General features: G+C 43.1%; 1 protein-coding gene across 1 annotated transcript; it reads right to left on the bottom strand.

Annotated features, from left to right (window-relative positions):
• Positions 1-2,199: 2,199 nt before the first annotated feature.
• On the bottom strand, positions 2,200-13,888 carry si:dkey-56f14.7 (engulfment and cell motility protein 1). The gene is made up of 6 exons (XM_060920784.1): positions 13,884-13,888; positions 11,547-11,659; positions 11,317-11,424; positions 9,667-9,770; positions 3,952-4,029; positions 2,200-2,412 (listed from the first exon to the last, which is right to left on the bottom strand). The coding sequence occupies exons 1-6, from the start codon at positions 13,886-13,888 to the stop codon at positions 2,200-2,202; spliced, it is 621 nt and encodes a 206-aa protein (XP_060776767.1).
• Between the last annotated feature and the right edge of the window lie 12,813 nt (positions 13,889-26,701).

Below are 26,701 nucleotides of genomic sequence, written 5' to 3'. Positions count from 1 at the left end.
GCACACGCACGCACACACACACACATGCACACACATACATACACACACACACACACACACACATGTATGCGCACACACAGGCAAAAATATTAAAATTGCATATTGGCAGTAGTGCATTAGCATTGTGTGTGTGTCCCCTCTGAAAAAACGTGCAGAAAGGAATCGGAAACGTACGCAAGATTAGACCACATCCGCAAATTTAGGCATCTTAAAATGTTTTTATTAATGCCAAATAAAATATCCAGCACAAATTATATATGATGGACATAAATTAATAATTTATAAATTTTATTTTAAACACGTTTTTAGTTAGCGGGACTGCAGCTTATCACCTCTCCCGCCCGCGCCCGCATTGTGCACTCCCCCTCCCGCCCGCGCCCGCAATGAGCTTTCAAAATTTGTCCCGCGCCGCACTGCTTTGTGTCGGGTCCCGCAGGAGTGCAGGGCTCTAATTTGAAGTTCTTTATGGAAATCAGGGACGCCGTGTCATTCGGACTAAAGAAGAGAAGGATGACCCAAGTTGTTATCAGCGCTCGGTTCAGAAGCCTGCATCTCTGATGGTATGGGGTTGCATTAGTGCGTGTGGCATGGGCAGCTTACACATCTGGAAAGACACCATCAATGCTGAAAGGTATATCCAGGTTCTAGAACAACATATGCTCCCATCCAGACGACGTCTCTTTCAGGGAAGACCTTGCATTTTCCAACATGACAATGCCAGACCACATACTGCATCAATTACAGCATCATGACTGCGTAGAAGAAGGGTCCGGGTACTGAACTGGCCAGCCTGCAGTCCAGATCTTTCACCCATAGAAAACATTTGGTGCATCATAAAACGGAAGATACAACAAAAAAGACCTAAGACAGTTGAGCAACTAGAATCCTACATTAGACAAGAATGGGTTAACATTCCTATCCCTAAACTTGAGCAACTTGTCTCCTCAGTCCCCAGACGTTTACAGACTGTTGTAAAGAGAAAAGGGGATGTCTCACAGTGGTAAACATGGCCTTGTCCCAACTTTTTTGAGACGTGTTGTCATGAAATTTAAAATCACCTAATTTTTCTCTTTAAATGATACATTTTCTCAGTTTAAACATTTGATATGTCATCTATGTTCTGTTCTGAATAAAATATGGAATTTTGAAACTTCCACATCATTGCATTCCATTTTTATTTACAATTTGTACTTTGTCCCAACTTTTTTGGAATCGGGGTTGTAATTAAACAACTGAGAAAATTAATAACCACCAAATGTTTTACAAAAACAATACAGGTTTTCCCTGGTACATGTATAATGAATTAAACAATAACCTTAGACTTTGTGAGAATTTATCTTCAAAAGCAACTTTAACTCTACTTGTGATTTTGAAGACTGCTTCCAGTAACTTTTTTGTTTCCTAATTATACTTCAACAACTTGAATTCCTTTTTCGTTTTGCAACTGGTTTTTAAACCATATCCTGTCAAGTAATTTGCTTGCAAATTATCGGATTAGAAGTAATGATTAGGGTATACAATGCTATTAAAACAATGACATTAAACAACCTTGCTCCCGATTCAAAGAAAAAAAGTAGCACTAATATATTTTACAAGCAGCAAAACTTATTTCAAGACTACTAGTAATTAGAAATTTTTACATTTTTTAATATTCCTTGTTATTTTATGATGTGATACCTTTGTGATTAAATCTGTAGGCAAGTCTTCAAGTTTTGCAAAATTTTGTAATTGAAATGGTCAAAATTGAGTTTTTGCAAGATTTTTAGAAATCACTACTTGTTATGCAATGAGTTAGATTTCCAGTTAATTCTTACCAAAGGGTACTGTTATGTTAAATGTTAGTATATTTAGCATCTTGGAATTTCCCACAAAATGTAAGAGTGGCAAGATGCTTTATTTGAAGAAAAATCCCTAATTGAGATTGAGAATAATAATTTTTCACTGAAAAATCTGAATATAATACTAATATTGAAAAACTAAAAGCCTTTTATTAATTGGCCTTCAGCAATATGTCCTAGAAATATGCACGAAACAGTACATATTTGAAAGAAAGGCTTAACATGGGTTTTAATTTGTTTTTCTGGGTGATGAAATGTTTAAAACTTCATAAATGCCAAAATTGAAAATTCCCAATATTCCCGGGCCCTTCAAAATTCCCGGAAACTTTCCACCCCTTTGCAACCCTAGATGCAGTGCCTCTCAATTGTGTTGTTGGCTGTAATCATAAACAAAGTCATAATCTCTGGGTTCTTTGGGTATCGGGGGTGGAACTTCAGGAATCTGGACATTCTCAAGGTCTAAGAGGCGTAGCCTTATCTCCATGGTAACCAGCATGTCCATATCTGACTTGGTGAGTTCACTTGTCATCTCTTTTCCCAAAAGCGCATTCAAGCCATCTGTCCAGATGCAGTACTGATGAGAATGTCAAAGATGAGACCATATATATATAAGCCATATTTGAAAATGAACACACTGTTTCATGAAACAGTTGAATAAGTTGCATCAATTTACTTTTAAACATTAGGTATTCCTTAACTACAGTGAGGTTAATTGGAAAGGCATGTACACTATATGGCCAAAGGTTTGTGAACACCTGACCATAACACCCACATGTCCTTCGTTTTAAAAATCCCATTCCAGATTTTGTCCCCCTCTTTGCTGCAATATCCATCCAACCATCCATCCATTATCTACACCATTTATCCATCAGGGTCATGGGGGAAGCTGGAGCCAATCCCATCTGACATTGGGCAAGAAGCGGGGTACACCCTGGGCAGGTTGGGACTGCCCAGTCATTGCAGGACTAAGACAGAGACAAACAACCATTCACAATCACATTCATACCTTTGGGCAATTTTGAGTAGCCAGTTGACCTGCATGTCTCTGAACTGTGGGAGGAAAAAGGAGCACCAGGAGGAAAATCATGCAGGGACACAAGACCATGCCAGCTCTGCACAGAAAGGCCCCAATACCTAATTGAACCCAGTACCTAATTGCTGTGAGGCAACAAGGCTAACCACTACACCACTCTGCCACCCGTTGCTGCTATAATAACCTCAACTCTTCTGGAATATGAGGATATTCAATAGATTTTGGAGTGTGGCTGTGGGGATTTGTTCATTCAGCCACAAGAGCATTAGTGAGTCAAGTCAAGTTTATTTGTATAGCGCATTTAACAATAAACATTGTCGCAAAGCAGCTTTACAGAATTTGAATGACTTAAAATATGAGCTCATTTTATCCCTAATCTATCTCCAACGAGCACGCCTGTGGCGACGGTGGCAAGGGAAAACTCCCTCAGACGACATGAGGAAGAAACCTTGAGAGGAACCAGACTCAAAAGGGAACCCATCCCCATCCGGGCAACAACAGACAACATGACTATAACATTAACAGTCCTAACATAAAGTCAGCTTCGTTGATGCTATAAACCCTCCACCATCGGAAACCCGAGCGCAAAACCGTTTACAACAACTGTAGTCCTAAAGCCAGCAAGTCAACTGCAGTCCCTAGCCACAAAAGCACCACTGCAGGTCAGGCACTGATGTCTGGCAAAGAGGCCTGGAGTGCAATCAGCATTGCAGTTCATCCCAAAGGCGTTCAGTGGGGTTGAGGGCAGGGCTGTGTGTAGGACATTCCAGTTCTTCCACACCAACCTTGGCAAACCACGTCTTCATGGACCTTGCTTTGTGTACAGGGGCATTGTCATGTTGGAACATGTTTAGGACTCTTAATTCCAGTGAAAGGATATTGCTATAGCATAGAATTAAGAGCATCCAACTTTGTGGCGACAGTTGAGGAAGGAACACATGGGCATGATGGTTGGGTATTTACAATCCATTGGCCATATAGTGTAGTTACAATAGTAGGAATTGTACACCTGGACTACACCTGTGAGATAAAGGGTAAGTGAAATTTGAAATCTATACAAACTAAACTAAAAATTGTTACCTCATACTTGTCTGGAGCAACGAAGTTCAAATATTCATCAGATTCATATAAAATGGAGAAAGCAAGCTCAGGCACCTCCTAAAGCAGAAAAGCAAAAATGAATTCACATTAGACCTTTGTGTCTGACCTCTAATCTCACCCCGCTGGGCCTATTAGCACTTTTTTCTGAAGGGACAGCACCATGCCAGATGGCAGCCCTGTCACTATTTTATGTGTCCTCTTTCCTGGGACAGCAAATTAACTTCTGAGGGTATCTTAAGGTAAGCTGCAAGGTTGTACTTTAGGATATTTTTAATTCGATGAAAGATCACTAGATGAATTAACAGCTTTAGGATACTCTGAAAGTATCCTAAAAGTTTATGAAATGCTAAATTTCAGTGTATTTACTGATAACTTTAAGAATTCTTATAGTAGCACTTTAAGTGACTTTCCATAGCTGTGTCTGAAATCACTCATTCACTACTCCCTACTCACTATCTAGGGAGTTCTATATAGAGGACTATATAGTGAGCTCATTGGTAAAACAACAACATAAACATTTTCAGACACTACTCCGCCGCACCATTATTTATGTCATTACTGTCGCACAATTAAAACATGCCAGATCAGTCAGCTGGTGGATTTTCAAAATAATAAATACATATTATACTGAGCGTATTTCCCTCATTAATAAATACAAAGTACTTTGTGTCTGCTGCATCTTTCAGTTCTTTTAAATCAAGGCTGAATATTTTCTTCTTTGCCGCTGCCTTTTATTAAATCAAATTTGAGGCTTTTGATTAATTTCTTGCCTTGCACTGTAACTTTCATTCTTGTAGTTTATGTCTTAATCTATTTTAGCGTATTTTTCAATTCTCTTACTATTTTTAATTGTACTTGAATGTCCATTTATGTGTTTCTTCTTCCATCCACTCACCCCAACATACAATATTATTGCCATTTTCGTGCCTGTTGTCATAAAACAAACTACTGCTATACTCAATCAAAAATACTTACCAGTCCTTATGAAACAGCTTTTCTTTCAGCGCAACCGCAATGCATGATGGTATATATTGCTTGGTTAGTGACCATTGGTTGTACACTATTTTTCACAATGCATTGTGGGATACTATGAGTCCACTATATCAAGTCAAGTCAAAGTCCCTCTCACGCCAGAATCTGGTCTTTCCAGGCAGTCTCCTGGCCCTGTACTAACCAACTCTTTCAGGTGTATGGGTGCGGTGCCGATCTCCGTTTCGATAGCCCTCAGCCTCTCACCTATACAGCTAGGGCTACAGTGGGGGGGCTAATCCTCTGGTAACCACCAGAGTTTGACTTCCCTACTCGCATCTGTATTGCAGTGTGCCTTGCCAGATGGTAGTAGGTACCATTTTATTGATGGTCTTTGGTATGACCCGACTGCAAGTAGAACTCGCGATCTCTCGGTCGAGAGGCAGACATGCTTAACACTAGGTCAACTCACGGTCGAGTCCACTCTATAGAGTGTAATAATTTTCACTATACATTCGGACAGCATGACAAAATGCCAAACTATATAGTGAGTAGTGAGTGATTTCAGACACAGGACATGACTTCTTACTTAAATACAGTACTAAATTTAAGGTTCCTTTCAGGTTTAAATTAAATGCAATTAAATTCATATTTTCACCTAGTGGACTGAATGAATGAGGGTGCTGTAACAAATTTTAAATCAGCTCCTGAGTTAATATGATCATGACTTTGATGATTGTCTGGTCCCAAACCAGGCTCCTAGTAATCATAACCATTGAACTAAGAGCTTCGCAGCTTGTGATCACAGTCAGAGGTATCCTATCCTCCAAAGCTGGAGATAACTTCCTTTCATTCCTTTCTACCTTAATGGGAACGTTAATGGATTCTGTGGTAATCAAGTGCCTTGAGTCTTTTGCATTGCTAATCTCTTTATCGTTACTAGCTTTGGATATAGTAAGTCAGGCCCTGTTCACACGGCAACGGATTCAGGTGAATCCGATACAATTGTTTATCGTTTCGGCCTGGCGTCCACACGGCACCGGCGTTTTGGGTGCCCCAAAATGCAATCTTTTGAGAACGGGTTCCAGAGTGGAAAGATCTGGCAACGTTGCCGTTGCGAAGTCGTCTGGATGAGTAGAATGGATTTGTTTACGATGACATCACAACCACATGACTGTGAGTGCTTCATGCCGGGTAGAAGTGTAACGAACTCGATGCGAGTTGTCAACAAATCCTATAACTTGGTTCATGAAATGCGTTTACAAAATATTTTCACTGTGAATATTTATTGTGTAATGGTGCAAAGTGAGAGAGAGAGAGAGAGAGAGAATAGCCCTTAGGGCAGAGTCAATCCCGCCAGCAAAAATAGGGAAAAAAAGGAGCGATCTCACCTCTTCAGATGTTGGTTTAAGTCCTACAATACATTCCTCAAAAAGGGCGTAGAAGAACAAATGAATCCATCAACGTGTAGCATTCAATTTATTCCGGACCATTAAAGACGCCGCCTTCCACGTAGAATCATACGTCATCCTCGCCGCCATATTGGATGGGTCAAAGCGGAGAATAAAGATGCCTCATTCATGTGCTGCGTTTAACTGTACCAACAGGTTTACCGTCCAAACGGGATCACATGGGATTACCTTTCACAGGTGAGACTGGAAAAATACTTTTCATTGTATTTGGTCATTATAATGTAATTTTACGAACAGATTTTTCTGACTTTGTGGCTAATATGAAGTCTCGCGCATAATAGTTTATGCGCATGCGTCCTTACTTCTTCTATTGTTCTGGTGTCTCCGAAGGGACCGTCTTACAGCGCCCCTAGAGGTGTGGCATGTGTATTGCATCGTTTTCAGCAAGCGTTGCGTTGCCATATGGACCTGATATTTTACTGATCGTTGCCCATGTGGACGCGATATTTTTTTAAATAACATCTCGTTGCCGTTGTCGTGTGGATGTAGCCTTAGTAATGTGATTCAGCAACTAAGCTACAGACTCCTACTTGTCTTCCAAAGATGGCCAGTGCAAGACCTTGGTTCCCACTGCTACTCTGCAAGTTGTCAGAACAGCTTGGCAGCTTTCTCTCTGTGCGGTCCCAAATGGATGGTGGAATTTGGCACTTTCCTGAGTCTTGGCCCTTGCACTGAATTCCCAACTCCAGCAGTCCCTTGTTACACTACATTACAGGCATTTAGCAGATGTTCTTATCCAGAGCGACATATAACAAGACCCTGACATACCCACCAAAGTGGGGAGCAGTTGGGGGTTAGATGTCTGTGAAGATTCTCAGTCATCCAGGTCATAGTAAACTGTAGGTGGTAAAAGAGAGCAACTGGACTTGCTTGAAGATTCTTGAAGACGTTTCACCTCTCATCCGAAAGGCTTCTTCAGTTCTGTCTGACTAAGCCCATGTTTACATTAGACCGTATCAGCGGATCATCAGATTAATGTTTTTAAAACGATTAGTGTGCACACAGCAACACCAATACACGATTTGCGTGCACACAGCAACACCAATACACGGATACGCTCGGCTCCACAGGCATCCTGCGCTCCAAATCACTCCGCCCTGAACAGCGAGTGCCCTCTGGAGGGTGCGCACTCCGGCCTTGCGCAGCTCACAGAGCACACGAGTGAAATGCACAAGCTGTGATTCGGGACTGAGCCGCTGTGTGTGTGATCCCAGCGCATATCACTTACCACTTGCAAGTGGAAGGATGGCAAGCCTAAAGACAATCATAACTACACAATGGGCAGTATTTGCATCAGTATTTGCAGTATTTTCATACTTTTATACTCTTTAATGAAAGGTGATACAAGGCGGAAGTCCGCGCCGTTTTTCAGCAGTCGCGTCACATGACCAACGCCAGCGAATCAGGAAGGTGGATGTCACAGTGACGTTGTCCAATGACGACGCCAGCTAGAGCTCAGCACAGCGTATCCGCGTATTCTCAATGTTTACACAGCACCGGACCAGACACGATCTAGATTGAATATGTGGACCCTGGCGGATTCCCGTTTCCCGGCGTTTCCAGGCGTTTTAATGTAAACGGACAGTGCATCCGCGAAGAAAACGAGACAGATACGGTCTAATGTAAACTTGGCCTAATAGGGAGTATCAGGTATTTATCCTCTCATGGATGAAAAGCAATCCTAAGGTGTCGTTGAGTCATCCTGTTGGTGTGGATCACTGGGGGCTGGGTGTGAACGGCCTAGAGAGTCGTTGGGATCATCAATGGATAGTTGGTCCTCTCGTGCCCCTTTTCCACCAAAGCAGTTCCAGGGCTGGTTCGGGGCCAGTGCTTAGTTTGGAACCGGGTTTTCTGTTTCCACTGACAAAGAACTGGCTCTGGGGCCAGAAAAACTGGTTCCAGGCTAGCACCAACTCTTTGCTGGGCCAGAGGAAAGAACCGCTTACATCAGCGGGGGGGCAGAGTTGTTAAGACCAACAACAATAGCAAGATCGTGAAAGGTCGCCATTTTTAAGCGGCGAGAAGCAGCAGCTGTACAAACATGAAGTCATCCATTATTATTGTTGTTGTTGCTGCTGCTGCTTCTTCTCCATGTTGTTGTTGCTACGATGTTCGCGCCAAGGTTTATACAAACGCAGCGACGTAACTGACGTATACAGCGACGTAACTGACGTATACAGTGACGTAACTGACTTGGCTCCGCTTAGCACCCTGAGCTATGGAAAAGCAAACTGGTTCTCAGCTGGCTCGCAAGTTGAATGAGTTGTGAACCAGCACCAGCACTGGCCCCGAACCAGCCCTGGAACTGATTTGGTGGAAAAGGGGCATCTGTCCTCTTGTGAGTCACTGAAAACAGCTGGGTTTTGGTGTGCATTCAGTTGTCTGGGAAGTGTGCTAAGGACTGCATTGTAGGTGGTTGATAAATGATGTCTTAAGGCCAATTTATGCTGACAACGCAGCGTCGCAGACAAGATCTGATTGTGCTCTGATTGGTCCACTCTACATCCGCTGTACACGCACTTCCGCTTCCCTACTTTCCCGGTTTGTTTTGTTTTCACTACCGCCATTTTTAAAAACACGAGCAAAGATGGAGCAGCACGAAGAGCGGTTGATCGAGGAAGTGAGGAAGTACGTACATCTATACGACTCCAGCTCTAGTCATTATAAGTAACCGGAGGATAAACACTCCACTAACCACACCCACCAACTACTCCTAGCGATTTCGCGACTTCACACCCCCTTGCGTTGTGGCGGTGAATAACATCACGCACGCCTATTACTCCCCGCTCAACGATAAATTACAACTGTCTGCGAAAAGCTATCTGCGAAAGCCTTGTCGCAAGAGCATGCAGAGGCCCTTAGACCACCACCTCTGTTCAGTGATGGCCGTTCCAGGTTGACAAAAATGGCTTCTTTAACTCCTTGCTGGGGGTTAGGTGCCTTGTTCAAGGGCACTTCAGCCATTCCTGCTGGTCCAGGGAATCAAACCAGTGACATTTTGATCCCAAAACTGCTTCTCTAACCCTTAGGCCATGGTTTCCCCCATTAAGTGTAATTGCCATTAAGTGTAATTTATTCTTCGAATGGTGTTGGACCTTTTTCCAGGACTAATAAACAACAGCCAGTCCCTATTTGCTCGAAGGGTGTATGAGGCAGCCATTATAGTGTACTACAGAAGCATAGATGGCATCTCCTGAATGTCTTACAAACTTATTACTGTCTTTCATCAAAAGCATCGTCTTAACTGAATCACATTTTCATTGTTAAAACTTATCTTATTCTGCTTTAGCGCTCCTTTCTCCTTCACATGAGGACAATCTTTCCCAGTTACCACTGTCTTGATATCTGCTACTGTTACTGAAGACAGACATGAGGAGAAAGATTCTGTTAGCACACACACTCAGGAAAAAAAAAGTATTAAACCTAGGGTACTAAAGGTTTCTGTCCTTGTTGTGAATGTGGTACCTTTAAAGCTAGACAGCCTTTCGATTTCATAAAATCGGTGAAATTTAGTTCCCTCTGAAATGTGGTCATTGTGATGTACAGTATGTTTATTTCTGTAATATCTCACAAAATATCAGGCCATTCTGTGACTGGGAAGTTATTTAATTTGAGGCAATTCCCGAGCAAATAATGTGCATGAAATCACTCACTTTGCACAGTTAAGCAGACAGAGGAAGTCCATGTGTGTGCGCGCATGCACAGGTTTACCTTTGACCGTGCACTGACAGTTACATCATTTTGTCACTAAACAAACAGCTGATCACACCAAGGTTCTCGCTGACCACCGATATTTATTAGTTTGGTCCTGCATTTCCTTTCCTTCGCCTATAACATAACGTCTTTTCTTCTTACGTTCCGTTACTGTCGTCGGTCTTTCACGTTTCATTTGCACGCTCACATCCTTCATTTTTCTCTCCTGTTTCAAATTTGTATCCCACAATGCCTTGCGTGAACGGGGAAAGCTCACCACGTGATGCATGACGTCGTATCTTGAATTGGGTCATGGTGAAGCAGGAAAAAATAGCACAGAATTTAGAGCCACGTGGCACTAAATTAATTAATTGTTCTATTTAAAAAAAACTAATAAAATTGGAAGTCTGCAATTCGAATTCAGTAGCTTTCGGTCCACTAAACAAAAATAACTGGATGTTGGGAAAATTCTTTTTATGACCTACACTTGAAAAATCTGAAAGGCAGTCTCGCTTTAAGGGTGCACCTTTTGTACATTTAGGATATAGCCTTGTCTAGAAAGGTGCATATGGAGTACCGTTAAAGCTTTTATTCTGAAAGGTAATTACAGTACAATTATGTTTTATAATTTATTACATAGACACGAGTGTTTTACTGGGAAATATACCACTTGTATTTTTCATATGAACTACATCTGGGACATTGAGTAAAATATTTTCCAATATCAATGAATTGTTTTGATAAATTTGGGTACTTTGTGTTTGTGAATGTGTCGATATAATAAAAAGAAAAATCACACATTGGCTTGAAGATATGAAGTTTATCTTCTCGTGTTGAAAAACTCACATTTTTCATACGAAATACATCCCGGATCTGAGTGACATATTTCCTGATATTTCACTCTGATGACGTCACTCCCAGTGTTTTTCCGCTGACTAGACGCACGTTGTCAAAATGGTGAACCGGTTCAAAATTAAAATTCTTTTGATTAATTTTTTTTTTTTGTGGATGTGTCCATTATAATCTAAAGAACATTACACGGTGGCACGAAGATATTTCCACTCATTCTCTTTGCTGACTTGTGAAATATATTCACCACTCTAAGATAAACTTCATATCTCACATTGCAGGGAATTTACATTGCAAATTTAATGAAAAATGCAACAAGTTCTGATTGAAATACACAAATAGTGCACTAAAAGAGGCTCACATTTCTCCTGTAGAGATTCATGAGGGATTTGTCCCTGTGACAAATCCTCTACATCCCCATAGTGTAGTACTTTGTGATTTGGAGACAGTCGACAATACAAAAACTTGTCTGAAATTGAGATAAAGAAAGACAACATAACTACATGCATCTTTGGCAGCATGGCAATTTTTGGTTACTCCTTTCTTATCAGGAAGTGTGCTGGAGTTTGTTTGACACTTAAAGTGACTCACCTTGTCTGCGGCGCGTGCTGATCTTCCTGAAGCAGGCACCCTCGCACAGCTGGTTCAGCCTCTGCTGTTTGATCAGTTCGGCCACCTCGGGTTGGAGCCTCTCACGCAGCTCCCTAAGGCATAGCCATAAACACTTGTGTTATTACAGAAATGTGGAAACACACGTACAGTGAGCATGGACCACATTTGGGACACTTTGTGAACCCATTTTTTTTTGTGTGTGTTTATAATAATAATAATAATAATAATCTCATCTCATTATCTGTAGCCACTTTATCCTGTTCTACAGGGTCGCAGGCAAGCTGGAGCCTATCCCAGCTGACTATGGGCGAAAGGCGGGGTACACCCTGGACAAGTCGCCAGGTCATCACAGGGCTGACACATAGACACAGACAACCATTCACACTCACATTCACACCTACGGTCAATTTAGAGTCACCAGTTAACCTAACCTGCATGTCTTTGGACTGTGGGGGAAACCGGAGCACCCGGAGGAAACCCACGCGGACACGGGGAGAACATGCAAACTCCACACAGAAAAGCCCTCGCCGGCCCCGGGGCTCGAACCCAGGACCTTCTTGCTGTGAGGCGACAGCGCTAACCACTACACCACCGTGCCGCCCCAATAATAATAATAATAATAATAATAATAATAATAATTTCAATTTATATAGCGCCTTTCACAAACCCAAGGATGCTTTACACAGGAGTTACCAAAAGTTACCTCAGATCTTCTGTCCGTGGGACAGTCAGAAGTCCACAGACAGAAGATCTGAGGGAGCGGGAGGGACAGTACAAATGAATTAGCTCGCAGAGATAGGAAGGGGTGAAACCATGAAGCGCTTTATAGGTTAAAAGCAAGAGTTTGTATTTAATCCGGGAGATAACTGGCAACCAGTGCAGTTGCTGTAAAACAGGAGTTATGTGAGCAGTGCGCTTGGTGAGTCTGAGGACTCTTGCTGCTGAGTTTTGGATGTACTGCAGGCGATTGAGCAATGTGGCAGGGAGACCATAAAAGAGAGAATTGCAATAGTCAAGACGAGAAAAAATAAATGCATTGACCAACATTTTGGCATCAGTATCCAAGAGAAGAGGGCGGAGACGTGCAATATTGCAGAGGTGTAAGAAGCATTCTTGCTTTTAACCTTTCATGAGTTTAAGATGGGGTTCAAATGTAAGGGTGGAGTCAAAGAGAACTCCAAGGTTTTTTTATAACTTGGGAAGGACTAATAGACACACCATCAACATCAGTAGTGAAATTGGAGAAGTTCAGAACCTGTCTTTTGGTACCTATTGAAAGAACCTCCGTTTTGCTAGCATTAAGTTTAAGGCAGTTCTTATGCAGCCATTGCTTAAGGTCAGTGATACAAGTCCTTAGCAGCTGGACGGAGGCTATGGAAGGGGTGATAGTGATATAGATTTGAATGGTCATGAGCATAACAATGAAAGTTAAGGCCATGGTTATGGATTATCTGGCCTATAGGAGAAACATATAATATAAAAAGAAGGGGACCAAGGACAGAACCCCGAGGCACACCTTGAGCAACAGTAACAGTGGATGATTTATGAACACCAATAGAGATGAACTGTTGCCTGTTTGCTAGATATGACTGCAACCAGGCTAAAGCTAAGCCAGTAATACCAAAAGAAGATAGTCTGGAAATGAGTATCTCATGATGTACAGTGTCAACGGCAGCTGTGAGGTCCAAGAGAACAAGGACATTGAAATGACCAGCATCAGTTGAGAGCAGGAGGTCATTAACAACTCTTAAGAGAGCAGATTCAGTGCTATGCAGATTGCGAAAGCCTGACTGAAAGGGTTCATAGAGATCATTACGAGCAAGGAAAGTATGAAGCTGAGAGGTGTGAGGGAAATTTAGTGGATGAACATTCCTATTCTCTGTGTTTCTGTGTGTTGAGCTCAAGTGGCCTAGTGTACTGAGAAAGATGTTTTTCCCATGTTGTAATCGCCTTTCTGTGGCCTTGGTGGTGATAAGCAGGGTGCCTGAGTACTCCCTAACTACTCATCCGCCTGCACATACCAGAGCATGCCAGGTGCACGCTTTAACAAAGTTTCATAGAAAATCTTGAGCCAATCATGTGAAGATGCGGGCAGTAAGCGAATGCCTTTAGAGTATAATAGATAACAGCCACTAAAGCACAACTTAGAGTGTGCGTACTCTCGGCATCATTGAAGTGGTGTCTTCTTCTTCCTCTTTCCTTTCCTATTTTATATATCTGTTTTATATGATCTACTATAATAAATAACTGAAAAGATAACTGCTAAGCGTTCTGAAGTGTTTATTAGAAGTTTCCATTACAGAGGCTACAACTCACTCCATTACTTTAGCTAGGAAAGGGAGATTTGAAATGGGTCTGTAATTGGACAGTGAAAGAGAATCTAGACCAGGTTTCTTTAGTATTGGTGTAACAGAAGCAATTGAGGGAGATGGGAACAGTGCTTAAAGCAAAACACTGATTAATCATATGAGCAATATAAAGGGAGATAGCAGATAACAGGATTTAAGAAGTGCAGGGTCCAGCAAACATGAGGAGAAGGAGGACTTAGTCATAATTTCCGATACTTTAGAAGAATCAACAGGAGAGAAATCAGAGAGACAGCAGTCAGCTTTATGAGAAAGAGCTACTTGCAAGACAGAAGAATGAATTTCAGAATTAAAGTGTTGGTAAATACTGTCAATTTTATCCTTGAAAAAATCCAAAAAAGCCTGACAGTGACTACATTTACATGCACATGCAAATCGAGCTGCTGTCGGTAATCGAGCTGAAGGTCCCAGCAGGGTGCCAGAGAAATCCAATCCTACATGCACACAACTGAAATCGGGCTATTGTGTGAGGTGCATTGTGCACCCGAGCCACAGGTGGCGCAACACGCCCCATCGTGTTGGTACACTTCCGGTTGTCGTCATGAAGAAGAGCTATTCAAGAGTGTAAACAAAGTTATCAGTTCCGTGTTCTCCATTGCGCGTTTTTCTCCCGTCCATGAATTTTAATATATTCAACTCCTTAAGCTGAATGAGCATGAACTCTGTCTCCTCATTGCTCCAGAAGTGCATGTTTCTGCTTGCCTGTGGCAGTGGGGGCATGGTCAAGCGCCGGTCTGTGACAGGAGGGCGGAGCCAGGGAAGGTGAGTGGCAGAATCACTACACCTGACGGTAATTAACCTGTGTTTGTGTGTCTTCCCAGTAACCGCGCCCTATTTAAGGAGGCAGAGGGAGAGCAGAGGGGACAGCTCATCCCGGGACTAGAACACAGCACGCGCGTGTGTGTGTGTGTGTGTGTGTGTGTGTCTCAAGAATAAAAGTAGGCTGTTAAACTGAAAAGTCTGACAATAAAAAGCCTATTAGTACCAGAAGCTTTGTCCTGCCGTCCTCTGTGCTCCACCCACACTTCAGAGAGCTCTACATCGCCATTTTCTCTTCTTCGTTTGTTCCTCCTGACCTCTTCTGCTGCTCGCTACTACTGTTGTCATGCCGACCGAGGCTGTTGTGTTTCCCGCTTGTGGTCTCGTCACTCGTCACTTCCGGAAGTAGCTCGACAACTAGCTCGATAGCGTATACATGCACAAAGTAACTCAGCAGAAATCGCATAAACTAGGTCGTGTAGCTCGATTCTGAGAAATCAAGTTCGGTTCAATTTCAGCCGAATTAAGGTGTATACATGGCATTTTGAACTTCGATTTCAGTCGAGCAACGGCAGAAATTCGATTCTCTCTATGTGCATGTAAACGTAGTGACTGAGCAGGGGAACTGGGAGTGGTTGAGGAAGGAGGCTGAAGAAGTTTATTTATTGTACTAAACAGAGTTTTGGGTCTATAGTTGCCACTCTTAATGACGTTAGCGTAGTAAGAGGATCGGGCAGCATTAAGAGCATCCTTAATGGCCAGTTTTCTTATAAAGGTGCTCTAGCCGCCTTCCCTTGGCCTTAATGTATAAGATTTGCTTTAAGGGGTTAACGCCTGTCATCCAAAAATGGGAAGCTGATGCTAGAGTGGGTACAGGCTCACCAAAATTGGTAGTTGAAGATTGGAAAAAGACCAGCCTCAGATTCCTGTTCTGGGCTGGCAGAAGTGGAACTTGGTATGATGTCTGTGAAGGTTCTCAGTCATCCAGGGCATTGTAAACCGTAGGTGCTGAAGAAGGCAACTGGACTTGCTTGAAATTCTTGAAGATGTTTCACCTCTCATCTGAAAGGCTTCTTTGGTTACGTATGTCTAACTAGTGGAGAGTTCCAGGTATTTATCCTGTATAGAGATCTTGCAGTCACGTGACCAGAAAGTACACAACCACCATCGTGTCGGTCAAAAACACCGCTGAATACTGCTGCACTCGTTTACAGAATGGATCAATTTCAACCGACGGACTACACGGCTCATTTTTCTAATGAACAGATAACTAGATATATGTCTAAAATAAACGATCTACAGATTTGTGACCCTTATGGCTTACCGGACGGAGTTTTCACGAGCGGATTTTGAACTGCCAGCGGAATACCCGGACGTGTATGATTACCTCATCAACTTTCCCTCGCTGTTCAGTGGCGAAGCACTGCGTGCTTATAAATCTCTGGACAGTTTTCTTTACAGAAATTCAGGATTTGTCAGCGACTCAGATGTGGCATCTTGTAAACAAGAAAATGATCCTCACTGGATGGGTAAGTCACTTAAGTATTGAGTATAGCACTGACCAGCCGATTATAGAATAGAATAAGGTAATTCCAAATCGTCCGTCTTGTTTACATGGATCTGGAGTTGGAGAGGTAGAGGCTTGGCAGTGGAGATTTGAGTGGCTGTTTTCTGAGCTTAGTCAACAGGCCGGCTCTGCCTGTAGCCTCGCTTTTGCTTCGGCTCCCGGCGCCGCCTCCTTCGCTTTGCTTCCAATAACAATCCACGGAGACCCCGCTGGTCTCGCAATCTGGTCTCGTCCGGAATGTTTTTTTTTTTTTCTCGTCCGGAATGTTGTGCATGCGCTGGAAATCGCTACAAACCGTCATTTTCTGCTGGAAACCAATGTCCAGTAAGTCCATACGGTTGTAGTGGATATTGAAGTCCAGTACAGACGAACAACACGCAAAAATACACACAAAAAACATAAAAACCATGCACAGGTAGGGAGAGCTTGTAGTCGCAGCCGTTGTAGTAGAATTGTATATAGTAGGGTTTTCCAGAAGAAAAGGTAGAAGTAAAAGCAGAAGTAGAACCAGAAGTAGAAGGCGGAATATGGCGTTTGACCTACAAGATGGCGTCTGTCACAATCTGGATCGGCTGTGACGTCACATGCAAGATCTCTATTGGACCAAAAGCAACTCTCAGGAGAGTCGTTGAGGTTATATGGGTCGTTGACACTCTGTCATCCTGTAGGTGTTAGGGTCACTGGAGGCCAGATGTGAATGGTGTTAACAGCCTGGAGGGTCATTAAAGTGATCTGTGGATCGTTGGCTCTCTTTGCCATCATGTGAGTAATTAAAGTCAGCTGAGTTTTGGTGTGGATGTGTATTCAGTTTTCTGGGAAGTGTGCCAAGGACTACCTTGTAGGTGGCTGATAAGTGATGTCTCAGGCTACGTTTACATTAGACCGTATCTGTCTCGTTTTCTTCGCGGATGCACTGTCCGTTTACATTAAACCTCCTGGAAACGCCGGGAAACAGGAATCCGCCAGCGTCCACGTATTCAATCCAGATCGTGTCAGCTCCGGTGCTGTGTAAACATTCAGAATACGCGGATACGCTGTGCTGAGCTCTAGCTGGCGTCTCATTGGACAACGTCACTGTGACATCCACCTTCCTGATTCGCTGGCGTTGGTCATGTGACGCGACTGCTGAAAAACGGCGTGGACTTCCGCCTTGTATCACCTTTCATTAAAGAGTATAAAAGTATGAAAATACTGCAAATACTGATGCAAATACTGCCCATTGTGTAGTTATGATTGTCTTTAGGCTTGCCATCCTTCCACTTGCAAGTGGTAAGTGATATGCGCTGGGATCACACACACAGCGGCTCAGTCCCGAATCACAGCTTGTGCACTTCACTCGCGTGCTCTGTGAGCTGCGCAAGGCCGGAGTGCGCACCCTCCAGAGGGCACTCGCTGTTCAGGGCGGAGTGATTTGGAGCGCAGGATGCCTGCGGAGCCGAGCGTATCCGTGTATTGGTATTGCTGTGTGCACGCAAATCGTGTATTGGTGTTGCTGTGTGCACACTAATCGTTTTAAAAACGTTAATCTGATGATCCGCTGATACGGTCTAATGTAAACATGGACCAAGACTCAGCTGACTTCAATGACTCACATGATGGCAGAGAGAGCCAACAATCCACAGATCACCCTAACGACCCTCTGGACTGTAAACACCATTCACACCCGGCCTCCAGTGACCCTAACAACCTACAGGATGACTGAGCGTCAGTGACCCATGTAACCTCACTGAGTGCGTTTCCATGCACATAGAGAAAATCAAATTTCTGCCGTTGCTCGACTGAAATCGAAGTTCTAAATGCCATGGATACACCTTAGCTAGGCTGAAATTGAACCGAACTTGATTTCTCGTAATCGAGCTACACGACTTAGATTATGCGATTTTTGCCGAGCTACTTAGTGCATGTATACCCTATCGAGCTACGTAGTCGAGCTACTTACTTCAGCACTGCCCCTTCCGGAAGTGACGAGTGACGAGACCACAAGCGGGAAACACGACAGCCTCGGTCGGCATGACAACAGTAGTAGCGAGCAGCAGAAGAGGTCAGGAGGAACAAACGAAGAAGAGAAAATGGCGAGCAGAAACGTGCACTTCTGGAGCAATGAGGAGACAGAGTTCATGCTCATTCAGCTTAAGGAGTTGAATATATTAAAATTCATGGATGGGAGAAAAACGCGCAATGGAGAACATGGAACTGATAACTTTGTTTACACTCTTGAATAGCTCTTCTTCATGATGACAACCGGAAGTGTACCAACACGATGGGGCGTGTAGCGCCACCTGTGGCTCGGGTGCACAATGTACCTCACACAATAGCTCGATTTCCTTGTGTGCATGTAGGATTCGATTTCTCTGGCACCCCTGCTGGGACCCTTTGCTCGATTACCGACAGCAGCTCGATTTGGATGTGCATGTAAACGTACTGACTGACTCTGCTTAGGGTTGCTTTTGATCCATTAGAGGATAAATACCTGGAACTCCCCACTCGTCAGACAGAACTGAAGAAGCCTTTCAGATGAGAGGTGAAACGTCTTCAAGAATTTCAAGCAAGTCCAACTTGGTATGGTCTTCTGCCTCAAGGTTCAATGTGTTGTACATTCTGAGATACATTTCTGTTCACCACAGTTGTAAAGAGTGTTTAGCTGAGTTATCACAGGCGACTTGTGTGATCCAAACAGTTTTGCCATTTTCCTCTGACATCTTTGATCAGCAAGATGTTTCTGCTCACAGAATTGCCACTCACTAGATGTTTTTCCCAGAACAATGGCAAAATGCTCAGTTTCTGAAATACTCAAACCAGCCCTTTCTGTACATCCATGCCATGGCCAGGCACTGAGCTCACAATTTTTCCCCATACTTGACCTGAATCTGTATGATTTTTTTTTTGCACTGTGCTGCAGCCACATAATTGGCTGATTGGAGAATTGTACAAATGTGCAGGTCTATATGTGAATGTTCCTAATGATTTGATTATTTGAATTGATCTATTAGCTAGGGCGGCACGGTGGTGTAGTGGTTAGCGCTGTCGCCTCACAGCAAGAAGGTCCGGGTTCGAGCCCCGTGGCCGGCGAGGGCCTTTCTGTGTGGAGTTTGCATGTTCTCCCCGTGTCCGCGTGGGTTTCCTCCGGGTGCTCCGGTTTCCCCCACAGTCCAAAGACATGCAGGTTAGGTTAACTGGTGACTCTAAATTGACCGTAGGTGTGAATGTGAGTGTGAATGGTTGTCTGTGTCTATGTGTCAGCCCTGTGATGACCTGGCGACTTGTCCAGGGTGTACCCCGCCTTTCGCCCGTAGTCAGCTGGGATAGGCTCCAGCTTGCCTGCGACCCTGTAGAACAGGATAAAGCGGCTAGAGATAATGAGATGAGATGAGATCTATTAGCTTTGCCGTAGCAAGATATATATGTACATAGATTATGGCTGGGAAACCACAACAGCTTGCGCCAATTACAGTGGCCCCATTGTACCGAATCTGCATGTCTTTGAACTATGGGGGAAACCCAAGCACCTGGAGGAAACCCACGCAGACAGGGAGAACGTGCAAACTTCGCACAGAAAAGCCCCTGTCGGCCGCAAGGTTCGAACCCAGAACCTTCTTGCTGTGAGGCAGTGATGACCACTACACCACTGTGCAGCCCTTATAAAGTGGATGGTGAGTGTATATTGATATATAAACAGTAAGCATGCCATCAGGAAAAATGTTTTTGTACAAACAATGCACTAGTTGAGCAAGACAGGTAAGTAAAGTATGGGGATATTCCTACTAACAACATGGAATAAGTATAAGCATATACAACATTTTTGGTATGTTTATATTTTTTCCTGCTCATAATCAGTATTTGTGTTAATATGGCTTCATAGCAACATATCTGTAAAATTATTTATGATCTATTTGGCAAAAGAATCAGACTGTCCACCATTTCAATATATTATCTTCCTCGTGAATTGTTTTATCTCACACGTTAGACATTTGTTTTCTTGTCCTACTCTTCAGTTGCACTGACTGAAGCTGATTTTTTTAATGAAAGACATTGAGAAAATAGAAAGCCTCAAAAAAAAAAGTACAGGCTTCCTTAATTATTTTTCCCCCGAAAAAAATGGCGAAAACCAGTGTCCTAGCTCCGCTTTGTCTCGCATTGTGTGCGTTAACAGTTTTAGCCAGATGTAAAACATCTTTGCGAACTCCCCTGCAAAGACACCATCTATGTCCTGTTTTATTTGGCAGCCCGTCATATGCTGCCTATTTGCCATATGGATCAGAAGCCTTCTTCGCTTTGGCTGTCCGCCGTCAATCGGCCATTTTGGATTCATTGTTACTCAATTCAAGATCTTGTGCTCTTAAGTTATTCGCTAGTGGCGGGCTTTTGCTCGGAGGAGACGTGAGCCTCAACCCTGGCCCTTCTAATGCTCCATCTGAGCGTGGTTTAAACGTGCTATATTTAAATGCTAGACGTGTCAAGGCTTTCATTCCACTCGAAGAGAACCCTTCGCATAAAGCATGCAAACTAGCCATTCTGCAAGAGTTGGTTTACCGAAATTCGTATGACGTGGTTTGCATTAGTGAAACATGGCTGGTTGAGTCAGTTTTATCTTCTGAGATTTTTACAGGATACACTATCTTTCGCAAGGATAGAGTAAACAAAACTGGCGGGGGCGTACTTATTGAAGTTAAGCCTGAAATCAAGACTCGACGCCAGCAAGAACTAGAGAGAGACAATGCTGAGTTCATAGTCATTGAGCTCTACAAGGACAATAATTCACCGGTTATTCTTTATACATTTTATCATCCTGAACCGGGGCCTGAGGATCTACATGAGCTCTTTTCTTTGCAAGAGTCACCCGAGACAGCTTGTTTTATTCTCGTCGGAGACTTCAATCTTCGTTCTGTCATCTGGTCTTCGGACGAATCTACCCCAGCAAACACGGGCGTATCTTCAGTAGACGAGGCGTTTCGTACTCTTATGGAGGATAATTTCTTTCGTCAATTCATTCAGGGACCAACTCATATAGCGGGAAACAAATTAGATCTGTTGCTGTGTAACTTTCCGGAGGTTATTGAAGATGTAACAACATATGCTCCAGCTGAAAGCGGATTTCCCTCGGATCACTATCTGATAGAGTTCATCATAAGACTAAAATTTACACGATCTAAAACTGTGCGCCGTAAGACGTATGACTACAGTAAAGCCGATTTTGATGATCTCAGAAGACGCCTGGAACTGGTCTCATTTGATTTATCTCTATCAGACGATGTCGATAATTCCTGGACTCAGTGGAAAGATTTGTTTCTAGCTGCGGTAGAAGAGTGTGTGCCAGTTAAAATCATACGCGATACAAACACTCCGCCTTGGATTGACAGTGAGGTCAGGCATCTTATGCGGAAGAAATATCAAGCGCTAAAAAAACTTTAGGAAAAACAAAACGTCCGAATGTAAACAAAAACTTCGAAATATTAGCAACGATCTCAAGAGCCTAGTTAAATGTAAACATCGTGACTATTTGGCTAGGATTGAAGGATCTCTTAGGGACAACCCAAAACTGTTTTGGAGCTATCACAAAGCAATTCTGCACCATCGCTCAAATACGGACGCTGTGATTACTCACAACGGTCAAAGTGCTAGTAAGGTGGGGTTTACATTAGACCGTATCAGCGGATCATCAGATTAACGTTTTTAAAACGATTAGTGTGCACACAGCAACGCCAATACACGATTCGCGTGCACACAGCAACGCCAATACACGGATACGCTCGGCTCCGCAGGCATCCTGCGCTCCAAATCACTCCGCCCTGAACAGCGAGTGCCCTCTGGAGGGTGCGCACTCCGGCCCTGTGCAGCTCACAGAGCACGCGAGTGAAGCGCACAAGCAGTGATTCGGGACTGAGCCGCTGTGTGTGTGATCCCAGTGCATATCGGGCATGCGCGTCACTTACCACTTGCAAGTGGAAGGATGGCAAGCCTAAAGACAATCATAACTACACAATGGGCAGTATTTGCATCAGTATTTGCAGTATTTTCATACTTTTATACTCTTTAATGAAAGGTGATACAAGGCGGAAGTCCGCGCCGTTTTTCAGCAGTCGCGTCACATGACCAACGCCAGCGAATCAGGAAGGTGGATGTCACAGTGACGTTGTCCAATGACGACGCCAGCTAGAGCTCAGCACAGCGTATCCGCGTATTCTCAATGTTTACACAGCACCGGACCACACACGATCTGGATTGAATACGTGGACCCTGGCGGATTCCCGTTTCCCGGCGTTTCCAGGCGTTTTAATGTAAACGGACAGTGCATCCGCGAAGAAAACGAGACAGATACGGTCTAATGTAAACTTGGCCTAAGCCCGCAGATAAAGCGGAAATGTTTAACAACTATTTCTGTTCCGTTTTCACTTCTCCTAGCTCAGACAAGGCGTTTTGTGGTTATACATGTCCCTTGAGATCAGATGAAAAAATATCTGAAATAACGCTAACCGTCGACGAAGTGCGTGACTGTCTATCAAATCTAGATGTAACAAAAGCCACCGGTCCCGATGGAATTCCTGCTCGTATTCTAAAGGAATGTAGCTCACAAATAGCTTCAAGTCTTTGTGATTTATTTAATCGCTCCTTAAAAACTGGGCGCTTTCCTTCAAACTGGAAATGTGCCGATGTCACTCCTGTTCACAAGAAGGACTCAAAGGAGCCTGCTGCAAATTATAGACCTCTCTCTTTGCTTCCAGTTGTAAGGAAAGTTTTGGAGCGCTGTGTTTGCAACAGACTTTATGATCACATCTCGCGACTAATAACATCACTCCAGCATGGCTTTGTGCGCAGTTGCTCGTGCATCACACAACTTCTGTCTGTACTTCATGAAATTGGTGAAGCTCTAGACAAAAACAAACAATCGGACATTTTATATCTGGACTTCGCAAAAGCTTTTGACTGCGTCGACCATACTATTCTGGTTGAAAAGCTGAAATGGTACGGTATCGATGGGTGTCTGCTAGAGTGGTTTCGAGATTATCTTGGGGGAAGAACACAAAGAGTGGCAGTTGACGGCACGGTTTCTAAGTCTCTGCCTGTGACCTCCGGTGTTCCTCAGGGCAGCCTGGTCGGTCCTGTGCTTTGCATTATTTTTATCAACGATCTTCCTGAGGTCATGGATAAAGAAACTGGAGTCGCTTTATGTGCAGACGACACAATTTTTTCGCACTATCTTGACATCCGAAGACATTACAGCGCGATCTAGCTAATGCCGAGGGGTGGAGTCGTGAATTGAACATGTAGTATAATGCTAATAAGTGCAAAATATTGACCATCACGCGGAAAAAAACTCCAATCATTCATGACTACCACCTGGGCAGTACGTGCCTTCAATGAGTTGACGAAGAAAAAGACCTGGGCGTGGTTATTTCAAGTAATTTTAAAATGGGATTCGCACGTTTGCTTATAGTCAATAAGGCTAACCGGATGCTTGGCTTTCTAAAAAGATCCTGTCCCTTGCTGACAGAAATTCAAGTGAGGAGGACTTTATATTTGTCGCTCATTAAGTCACAGCTCTGTTACGGTCCCCTGCTAGTGTCAACCTTAGAAGCCTGTTGGAGAGAGTCCAACGACGTGCAACGCGCTGGATACTACAACAGCGTATTGGGGATGCTACTTACACAGACAGACTCAGAAGCCTGCACTTGCTTCCTCTGACTTACGATAGGGAGATTTGAGATTTAGTCTTTGTATATAAATGCATTAATGGGCAAACAGATTTGAACATAAACCACTACGTGTCTTTTGTAGCTCATGACCGGTCTAGGGCCCAAAATCCGAAAATAATTTTAAAATCTGCATATTGCAGAACCTCAACTTATCAGGCCTCATTCTTCAATAGGATTGTTAAACCATGGAACTATGTATGTAAATATTTTTCCCCAGATAAATTCCGTAGCCTCCCTTTTTTCAGATCATCCCTGTTAGAGCTGTACTTTGAATTACTGACCTCCACCTATAATACGGACTTTTCATGTACTTGGTCTGTGTACCGTGATTGTGGTTGCCACAGATCATCTCATCTCATTATCTCTAGCCGCTTTATCCTTCTACAGGGTCGCAGGCAAGCTGGAGCCTATCCCAGCTGACTACGGGCAAAAGGCGGGGTACACCCTGGACAAGTCGCCAGGTCATCACAGGGCTGACACATAGACAACCATTCACACTCACGGTCAATTTAGAGTCACCAGTTAACCTAACCTGCATGTCTTTGGACTGTGGGGGAAACCGGAGCACCCGGAGGAAACCCACGCGGACAACATGCAAACTCCGCACAGAAAGGCCCTCGCTGGCCCCAGGGCTCGAACCCAGGACCTTCTTGCTGTGAGGCGACAGCGCTAACCACTACACCACCGTGCCGCCCTGCCACAGATCAATTTAGTCTAATTTTAATTGTATGATTTTTCTTTTTTATATCTTCAGGGAAACGCCTCGCATGGGTTGCCCATTCGCGTTCTCCCCTTTGGGCTGACTTACTTTATTATGCTTATTTTTATGGGTTTTTTTTTTTACGTTTATTTTGTAACAGTCCAATAAAGTTGGTAGAAAAAATATAGAAACAGCACATACAACCCCAATTCCAAAAAAAGTTGGGACATACATAAAAACAGAATGTGAAGATTTGCAAATCATAGAAGTCCTATATTTCATTGAAAATATGACAAAGACAACATATCAAATGGTGAAACTGAGAAATTTTTTGTTTTCTGAAAAATATTCGCTTATTTTGAATTTGACGTCAGCACCACATTTCAGAAAAGTTGGGACAGGGGCAACAAAAGACTGAAAAAGTTGTGTAATGCTAAAAAAAAAAAAAATCTAATTTGGTTAATTGGCAACAGATCAGTAACATGATTGGGTATAAAAAGAGCATCTCAGAGAGGCGGAGTCTCTCAGAAGTAAAGATGGGGAGGGGTTCACCGCGTGGGCAAACAGTGCAACAACTTAAGAATAACGTTCCTCAGTGTAAAATTGCAAAGACTTTATGGATCACATCATCTATGGTACATAATATCATTAAAAGATTCAGAGAATCTGGAGAAATCGCTGTATGCAAGAGACAAGGCTGAAAACTAACACTGGATGCCTGTGATCTTCAGGCCCTCAGGTGACACTGCATTAAAAGCAGATACGTGTCTGTAGTGGAAATCACTGTATGGGCTCAGGAACGCTTCAGAAAACCATCATCTGTGAAAACAGTTCATTACTGCATCCACAAATGCAAGTTAAAACCAGATATAAACAATATCCAGAAACACCGCTACCTTCTCTGGGACTGAGCTCTTTTACAATGGACTGAGATGAAGTGGAAAATTGTCCCGAGGTCTGACGAATCAAAAGTAGAAATTCTTTTTAGAAATCATGGACACCACGTCCTCCAGACTAAAGAGGAGAGGGACCATCCTGCTTGTCATCAGTGCACAGTTCAAAAGCCAGCATCTGTGATGGTACGATGGTGCATTAGTGCACATGACATGGATAGCTTGTACATCTGGGAAGGCATCATTAATGCTGAATGATATATACACGTTTCAGAGCAATATGCTGCCATCCAGACAAAATCTTTTTCAGGGAAGGCCTTCCTTCTTTCAGCAAGACAATGCCAAACTGCTTTTTGCACATATTAAACCTGCATGGCTCTGTAGTAAAAGAGTCCGGGTGCTAAACTGGCCTGCCTACAGTCCAAACCTGTCTCCCATTTAAAACATTTGGTGCATTATGCAGCGCAAAATACGACAAAGGAGACCCTGAACTCTTTTGTATTTCAGGAAAGAATGGGACAACATTTCTCTTTCAAAACTACAGCAATTGGTCTCCTCAGTTCCGAAATGTTTACAGAGCTTTGATAAAAGTAGAAGTGATGGAACACAATGGTAAACGTGCCCCTGTCCCAACTTTTCTGAAACGTGTTGCGTGTTTTTCAAAAAACAATACAATTTCTCAGTTTCAACATTTGATATTTTGTCTTTGTACTATTTTCAATGAAATATAGGGTTTCCATGATTTGCAAATCTTCACATTCTGTTTTTATTTACAGTTTACACAGCGTCCCAACTTTTTTGGAATTGGGGTTGTAGAGAAGTTATGTAAAAGGTAGCACATGGGCATCTAATGTAAAATGTCATAGTTTGAACCACCGGCATGCAAAGTGTCTTGAATAGATGAGGAGGAAGTGCTTACAGCATTGTGCGTGATTTTAATTCATCCTGGTTCATCATCATTTCCACATTCAGTATAAGGGTATGATGGGAACAGCTTTAAATTTTACTGTCGTTTTCATGAGATGATGGATCTCCAGAATCACCATCTACAAAAGTAAACAATAAACACATTTTTTTTTGTCAAACACATGAACTTTTATATACACTCACCAGCCACTTTATTAGGTACACCCATCCACCTGCTGTTTTATGCAGTTA

This window comes from Neoarius graeffei, chromosome 5, assembly GCF_027579695.1.
Source record: "Neoarius graeffei isolate fNeoGra1 chromosome 5, fNeoGra1.pri, whole genome shotgun sequence".
NCBI classification, from domain to species: Eukaryota; Metazoa; Chordata; class Actinopteri; order Siluriformes; family Ariidae; genus Neoarius; species Neoarius graeffei.
The sequence above is the reverse complement of the archived record's forward strand: the minus strand, read 5'-3'. Positions and strand labels throughout refer to the sequence as shown.

What these genes read in the sequence shown, in the direction of transcription:
- si:dkey-56f14.7 (XM_060920784.1), bottom strand. An exon ending in CAGCACGCGCCGCAGACAAG is followed by an intron (nt 11,425 to 11,546) that starts GTGAGTCACTTT and finishes TCTCAATTTCAG; the next exon opens with ACAAGTTTTTGTATTGTCGA. An exon ending in TAAGTTTTAACAATGAAAAT is followed by an intron (nt 4,030 to 9,666) that starts GTGATTCAGTTA and finishes TTTCTGCTTTAG; the next exon opens with GAGGTGCCTGAGCTTGCTTT.